This window comes from Vipera berus (assembly GCF_964194415.1).
Source record: "Vipera berus genome assembly, chromosome: Z".
NCBI classification, from domain to species: Eukaryota; Metazoa; Chordata; class Lepidosauria; order Squamata; family Viperidae; genus Vipera; species Vipera berus.
This window is the reverse complement of record NC_138205.1, coordinates 79,084,967-79,093,527: the sequence shown is the minus strand read 5'-3', so window position 1 is coordinate 79,093,527 and position 8,561 is coordinate 79,084,967. Positions and strand designations below refer to the sequence as shown.

Sequence of the window (8,561 nt, the reverse complement as noted above, 5' to 3'; positions counted from 1 at the left end):
ATTGTGTGTGGCAGAAGGGAAAATGAAGCCAGTCTTGCTTTCCTTGAGTTGGTTTGCACCAAAAAGGTGAGAGCAGCAACCAGTTGCTGTCCTCATTACTAGGGTGAAAAGGGCTTGGCAATCAGAGCAAGAAATTATATGCTAGCATATGTTTTTTTGTGAAAGTTTTAAATTGGTTTTTTTCCATACATTCAGTAATAATTTTTCAACAAACATGCTGTCTGAATTTACATTCACTAATACATATTTAATTCCTAATCCTTTATTCTTTCCTCTAGTCATCGATAAAATAAGTCCCAAGTTTGATAATATTCCGTTTCTTCTTTTTCTTTCAATCTCATAGTCAGTCTATCCATCTCTGCGCATTCTATTATTTTTTTAATTATTTCTTCATGTGATGGTATTCCTTCATTTTTCCAGTATTGCACAAATATAATTCTTGCCGCTATTGTCTTTTCTGGCATTATACCTATTAAAAAAAAAGTTCAGGTTTAAAATCTACATGTTCTCCCAACATCATTTCTAGCCAGGCATGTATCTTTTTCCAATAACTCTTTACTTTGTCACAAGTCCACCAAACATGATAATAAGTGCCTGACATGTCTACATTTTCAACATCTATCTGACATGTTTTTGAACATTTTGCTAGTCTTGCTGGTGGCAAGTGCCATCTATAAAACATTTTATATAAATTTTCTTTGTAGGAAGTTGACATTGTCAGTTTGTAATTTCTTTCCCATAATTTTGCCATTTTTCTAATTCTATATTGTACCCAAACGTTTTTGCCCATTTTATCATTGTTTCTTTAACTTGTTCACTTTCCATTTTCAAAGTTAATAGAAAATTATAAATTTTCTTCATTAGTTTCTCATCAGAAGTTAACAATGTTTTATCAAACACAGTTTGTTCCTTACAAAATCCATACAGTTTAACATCTTTATCATATCTAGCTTGTATTTGTAAATGTGCCCATCATGATGAATTGATACCCTGATTTTCCATTTCTTGTTTAGATTTTAAATTTCCTTCGGAGTTTAGAATATCTCTATATGTCCAGATTTTGTCAAGGTTCACAAAATTTGGGTGTATAAATCTCACCAGACTTATGAAAAAGACTTCCTCTGCACCCTCTGTTGGAACATCTAGCCGCTAGATGTTCCAACAGAGGGAGCAGAGGAAGTCTTTTTCATAAGTCTGGTGAGATTTGATGTACTCATTTTTCCAGCCAACTATCTTACGCTAAAATCCAAACTGTAAAAGGAGCCAACTACTTTAGGCTAAATCCAACATCTCAAGGAGAGAAAACAAAGTAAAAAAGCATCCCTCCTTCTTCGTTGCCCCTTCAGGGCAACATTCTGGGATCACCAGGCAGAACAAAATCAGGCTAAGGAGCCGGAGCCCTGGCTTCTTCTACTCAACTCGTTGAATGCCAAACCAGAAGTTTCTATATGCTAGCATATTTTTTGCTGGCTCAAGAACTGAGGTTCAGCAGTTCGACATTGTTATCTGGTTTTGCAGTTTTAATTATACAGGTAGTCCTTGAATTACAACAGTTCATTTAAAAAAGTGACTTATGAGCATTTTTCACATGACCGTTGCAGCATCCCCCACGGTCACGTGATCAAAATCCAGACACTTGGCAACTGGCATGTATTTATGATGGTTGCAGTGTCTCAGGGGGGTCATGTGATCGCCTTTTGTGACCTTCTGACAAGCAAAGTCAATGGGGAAGCCAAATTCATTTAGCAACTCTGTTACTAATTGAATAACTGCAGTGGTTCACTTAACAACTGTGTCAAAAAATGTAAAATGGGGTAAAATTCACTTAACAAATGTTTCACTTAGCAACAGAAATTTTGGGTTGGATTGTGGTTGTAAGTCGAGGACTATCTATATTTCAGCCTTGAAAATTGATACTTCTTCCATATTTATATGGATTATATACAATCTGATCTTGGTTTCTGCCTTGCCAATTTCATCTTTTCCACTTTTAAATCTATTTAATTGTCACCATCTCTGATGGCAAAGAATTTCTTGTGTAGTGAACATCAGTCTGCATTCATCATATGCAAACTGGGAGCTGCATGTTAGGAAGGCTCAGTCAATAAGGCAAAGATGCACTGAACATAAAATGAAAGCCTGCATGACTCTTCCTTACCTAGAAATAGGAAGATGTTGAGTCCTTTCAAAATCTGTCGGAACTGAAGAAACTGTGGATGGTGTGTGGGAGAATGGAAAAGGAGACAAGAACTTTCCAGACACCGGTACATAGTTCTGTTTAAACAACAGTGATATTTATTTACTACCGTACTTTTAAATATTTTTATACTGATTTCTAACTGATTTTTATACTGATTTCTAAGTGGCTGCAGCTCAAAAAACTAGGCAGGTTTTTTTCCTGTTGATTTTTTTTTACACTTTCTTAACTGTATCATTTCCCCCCCCCCCTTTGCAATTCTCTGTTCCTTATTGCAACTTTGATTATGCTCATTTTATTAGTGCCTTCAGCACTTTCTCTTTGAGAGCTTGCTTTTAGCCTAAAGATGGAAAGAGGAGAAAGCAACACTTTCTTGAGCTTGTCGGAATTCCAGCACTTTTGCCAAGCTGTTCTTGCTAATCTCTGGTCTGTCCTTTCCTAATGAAGTTTTTCCCCACCAGCCTGTTCATTCTGCAGATCCTTCTTCCAAACCTACATGCTCCTCTAGGCTCTCAGTTGTGGCTTTGCCTGAATTCACTCCTCACCTTCAATTCATATACCGTATTTTCTGGCATATAAGACAACTGGGCGTATAAGATGACCCCCCAACTTTTGAGATGATTTTCAAGATTTTTCGTCTTATACGCCAGAAAATCAGCGAGCCCGGGAAGGCACGCCCTCCCCTCTCACTGTGGAGGAAGCAGGGCAGGCTGGCATCTGGCGGGAGCCGGCAGGGCAGTCCTGCACATGCGCGCGCTCCCCAGCTGTTAAGGAGCACTCCTTAGCAGCCGGGGAGGGCACGTGTGTGCAGGACTGCCCTGCCGGCTCCCGCCCGACGCTCTTCCCTCTTGAGGCAGCATCGCTCCCCGGCTCGTAAGGAGTCCTCGGCGATGCTGCCTCAAGAGGGAAGAGCGTCGGGCGGGAGCCGGCAGGGCAGTCCTGCACACGCGCGCACTCCCCGGCCGGCTCCCGCCAGACACCAGCCTGCCCTGCTTCCTCCACAGTGAGAGGGGAGGGCGTGCCTTCCCGGGCTTGCTGATTTTCTGGCGTATAAGACGACTGGGCGTATAAGACGACCCCCCCAACTTTTGAGATGATTTTCATGGGTTAAAAAGTCATCTTATACGCCGGAAAATACGGTAACATGGACACAACACCAACAATGTCAAACAACTATCAATATCTTTATCACCAAAGTTATATACACCTGCTTTTAGTGTATTTATCGATCAGCATGGCACCTAAGAATGCAGCTGTACTTAAAGACACTTCCAGGAGTGTCCAGTGGACTCCATGCTTCCACTGACATTTTTTCTGCCTGCCTGCTTACTGTTTCCATTAGTCAGCGTGTCAACAATAGCAGGACAGATTTCAAAGAAGGAGAGTGTGAAGAAAGACCCAGGACTTTAATAAAACTTAGGGGGGGGAATTAAGAAATTTCCCCTAAATGCTTACATAGAATGATACAACTCCAACCACCTGTGTGAGTCCTAACAACAGGAAGGTTCATGTTTTGAAACTAGGCTGGGGAAAAGGGACAAATCTCATAGTCCCCTTTCCCACTCTCCCAACCTTTAGAACCTCATTTCAGTTCTGGGATAATTAGCAAGGGGAAACCAATGTTTGTATTTAACCTGTTGGAAAGGAATTGATTACAAGAAGTAAGTAAGCACACTATGGAGAACACACATTGAAAGGAGTGCCTTGGCCACTATTCCCAACCAGATATAAAAGAAAACCTGTGTGTTGCACTTGATTAGGGTCATGCCAATTTCAGCAGGGCAACCTGGGCCTGGATGCTAATTAACTAATCAAGGTTGCAGAGCTGAGCTAATTTGCAACTAGCACTTTTCAGGGAAGCGCAGTCTGCATGGAAAGAAAAGACTTTAGAAAGAGATAACTTGTTCAAATAATCTCTGTCTGCAAGTGAAGAAATTTTAGGAAGAGGGGGAAAGGAGAAGAAAATACAAAAAATTCAAGTTAGGCAATCAAACACAGTCCATCTATCTTTTTCTATTTAAAATATATGGAAAGTAGCCTAAGCAACATAGCCAAAGCAACAAAACAGGCTCTGCCATGAAAGCTTTCCTACTCTTGAAAATATTCTTGAAAATAAAAATGATGATAGTGTGGCAGCCCTCAGGGTTTTGGGGTTGTTTTTTTTGCACATGTACCCCATCTTTCATAGGAAAGCTTAAGTAGTGGCAAAGTTCTTGAAATGTTAGATTTTTGCCTTCTTGTAAATGGTGAATTTGTGACTAATCATATGCACCATGGCAGGTATTTTACAATTCTTATCATTAAATTTCACCTTTGGGACTATCATGGGGATAGATATAGGAAGGATCCCTATGTAATTCATCTTGGCTTCTTGGAGAAAAGGGGGGATATAAATACATTGATGGACAGAAGAATGACAACATTCCAGAATTTTAAAGGTGTTCACTATGGTGATCCACATTATATATTATCAGTTCAAAGATGGGTGGATAGCAGGTGATTGAGTAATTTCCTTCTTCTTTTCTTTGTTCTGATATTACCAGTACATTTAGCCTGTTTGTTTCAGAAACACTTCTTACAGTTGCAGAAGTGAGCAAACCTGCAACAAATCCAAATGACTAACCTAATAGATGATAATGAATGGACCTCAAATTCAACATTTTATGATTACACCCCGATAGAATCAAATTATTGTGATATGGATGAGACCTCCAGATTCAGCGCTATATTTACTTGCATCCTTTATACTCTGATTTTCTTCTTCAGCTTGGTAGGAAATAGCCTTGTCTTGTGGATCGTGATGAAATATGAGAACCTCAAATCTTTAACAAACCTCTTCATTCTGAATCTTTGCATCACTGACTTGACCTTCTCATGCACGCTGCCTTTCTGGATTGTATATCATTATTATGGATGGATTTTTGGTAAATTTCTCTGCAAGGCAGTAAGTGCTATCTTTTCTATAAGCTACTATGGTGGTGTCATCTTTCTCACTATCATGACTATCTTGCGGTACCTGGCTGTTGTTGATCCCTTATCAACCATGAGAACACAGACCAAAAAATGTGGCATTCTGGTGAGCATGGCCATCTGGAGCAGCAGCATAATGGTTACGGTACCTGAGATCATTTTTACTGAAGTTATAATTGATAATAATGGCAAACAACACTGTGAATATGAACAGTCATTCATCTGGAAACTGATAGAGATGAGCCTGCAAGTAACATTTTTCCTCCTGTCTTTTCTTGTTATTATAGCTTGTTACTTTGGGATGCTTAAGATTCTGCTTAGATCAAGATCTCAAAGGAAGTACAGAACTGTGAGACTCATATTTGCCATTGTGGTGGTCTTTTTCTTGAGTTGGGCTCCTTACAATGTGTTTAACTTTGTGTATGTTTTGTCTATTCAGCATGTCATCATGCCGGAATGTCAAACTCGCAATCATATCTTTTTTGCTTTTGATATCAGCCGCAAAGTAGCCTACTGTCATTGCTGCATCAACCCAATTCTCTATGTCTTCGTTGGAGTGAAATTTAGAAGGCACCTAAAACTCTTGTTCAAACAATTGTCCCTTTGTCATGGCAGAATCTCTCCCTCCAGCCCAAGAATGCATTCATCTCACTTCGGTCCATATGATGATGCCTCCATATACTAAAGCAAAGATTCCTGGACTGGATGAAATGCAAAACAGGACAACCAATATGAGAAGTTAAACAGAACAACTGACAAGCTCTTCAGACATGCAAAGTACATCTAGTCTTCCTGCTTGTTTTCACTGAAGTTTTCTGCCTTTCTAGCAAAAAAAGATTTTTCCAAATAGATAATCAGATTTTTTTGTTGATTCCGCCTTTTTTCAAATTAGAAATGAAAGGTGCATTCTGTTTTATGCAATGCCAATAAATATTTTTGTTTTTAAGATAATATAATGGTTTTAATGTTTGTAATATTATGGTTTACAAATCTATATACTGTTATGTAAAACTTGAAATGTATGTTGAACGAGAAGAATTACAACTATGTCCAAAGGCATGAACTGCCTTCTCACCTTAATGGATTTAGTGAAAGCATAATAACATAAAAATGGTAGAAAACTGAATGAATATAGGATAGTTATAAATAGCAGATAATAAATAGAACTCTCCTCCTTTAATTCCATTAAAATTCAGTGAAGAAGATAGATTTATTTCCAAATGAGAATATTTTCTTAACGCTGCTTAAAATAAAATCTGATAAAGAAAAAATCAGTCATACATGGTTGAAATGTGTAATTTACTGATTCTTTAATAGGTTTGTCAACCTAAAAGCATTATAATATCTTTAAATCAATATAGTTCCAAAAGTCCTCAGTGATCCTATACACATGATCATTCTTAAATCCATAATAATTATACATGTTAAATTATGCTTTTAATTATGAATCTCAAAATCTATAATCATTTAATATATATTTCTGCCATTAATCAATTCTGTCTTTATGATTTCTGAAATACTTTCCTTTTTGTATTATCAATAAATGAAATGCTGATTTGCCCATGTTCCTAATAAAGTTATTCATAAGCATGGAACTACCGGTAATTGGTGTGATTTTTAAAGACTTCCAAATAGCTATTTTGGCAAAAGTATTTCATCTTGGCACAATTACTGACAATAGCTCTCCAAACTAAGTAAGAATGTGGGATTGTATTGTGCACTTCAAGACCTAAACAACAAAACAGAATCAAAATTCACAAAAATTAAAGATGTATTACAATCAGGCTTATTGGAAAACAGAGCACATTAGAAAGTGTGGGTGTGCTTATTTTATTCTATCTTGCTACAGTTAAAATATTTCTGTATATAATAATATGTGCACACACATTACCCAAGCAAATAATTTTGCACCCTGATTTTAATATTTGCTACTTTTCTTTGGTTAAATCTTTGTAGCTTTCCAGTTTCTGCTATGCTGCAAATTATAGGACCTACAATTATACTGTAGCTCAGCAATATCTGAAAGGCTGTGGTTTTGCCAGTCTTTGATTAAATGTACATATTTCATGACAGATGGTTGTTTCAATGGGTGAACGTCAACTTCCCTCCGCCCAGTGTGCTCCCACAGAGAGGGCCTCCTAAGGGTGCCGCCGTTCGGAGAATGCCGTCTGGTGGCTCCCAGGGGGAGGGTGTTCTCTGTGGGCGCGCCTGACCTATGGAACCGTTGAGCTCCGGATGGCTCCCGACCTTCGCTCCTTCCGACGCGACCTAAAAACCTATCTGTTTGAGCAATCCAGTCTGGTCTGATGAGTTTTGTTTTAATTATTGTTTTTATATAACTTATCTTCTGCATTTGGGCATTTTGCATTTGGGCAATTTCTGCATTTGGGCAATTTCTGTATTTGTGCATTTTGATATTTATGTCACTGTTCACCGGCCTGAATCCTTGGGGAGAAGGGCGGTATACAAATAAATAAATAAATAAATAAAATTTAGCATATCTCATAAAAATAAATCTGAATAGGCTGGATTTACAAGTAATACTGAACTTTAAACCACAGGTCTATAAATTAGAGCAGTTAAGTTTGCACAGCACTAAGGCAAAACCAAACAACTAGATTATAAGGTTAATATATGTACCCAGCTAGTGTACAGAAGTGGTAAGTTAATCAAGGATCAAGAAGATTCTCCTAAAAATAACTACATATCATCTGAAATACAGCAAATAAAAGATATTTTAATACCATCCAACAAGGAGAGAATAATATAAATTTGTCTTCAAGAGCTGGACATGGTAACCTAAATGGCCTAGCAGTTCTATGACTTTAATGCCTAACATGGGGAATAACAGAAATTGAAGAATTCACACTTCTGTTGGCTAAAAACTCAGCTTCATATTTTGATACCTCAATTATCATCAATTTAGCTTAGCAACTTATTTTTCTTTTTGCCATGAGTATTGAAATTGAGTATTGAGATTCAAAGATTCAGCTTTGAAAATATATGTTAATTCAGGGGTCTCCAACCTCCAGGCCGTGGACCAGTACCAGGCTGCGACATGCCAGCAACTGGTCTGCAGAAATAAGCAAAGCCCCATCTGTGGAATGCAGGCACCACACAAAACCACACATCCTCCAGTCCACAGAAAAACCTCTCTCCACGGAACTGGTCCCTGGTGCCCAAAAGGCCTCTTGTAATTTTTTTTTTTGTTAAACCAGATCAGGCTATCAATGACTAGTAATTTTGATGGGTCTTCAGTGCTGCTTGTCTTGAGAACTATAGGCAGTTTGCTTTAAATACTGACCACTAGGAAGAGCAGTGGAAATGCTCAAACACATCTAGTTGACCATTGTGTGAAACAGAGTACTAGATTAATTGGGCCTGATCCAGCAGG

The 8,561-nt window shown here is 38.2% G+C and overlaps 1 protein-coding gene across 1 annotated transcript; it reads left to right on the top strand.

The window, feature by feature from the left end:
* Nucleotides 1-4,811: 4,811 nt before the first annotated feature.
* On the top strand, nt 4,812-5,852 carry XCR1 (X-C motif chemokine receptor 1; the record flags this gene model as incomplete). Its single annotated transcript, XM_081343056.1, has 1 exon — nt 4,812-5,852. One exon carries the CDS (start codon nt 4,812-4,814, stop codon nt 5,850-5,852), a length of 1,041 nt encoding a protein of 346 aa, XP_081199182.1.
* Between the last annotated feature and the right edge of the window lie 2,709 nt (nt 5,853-8,561).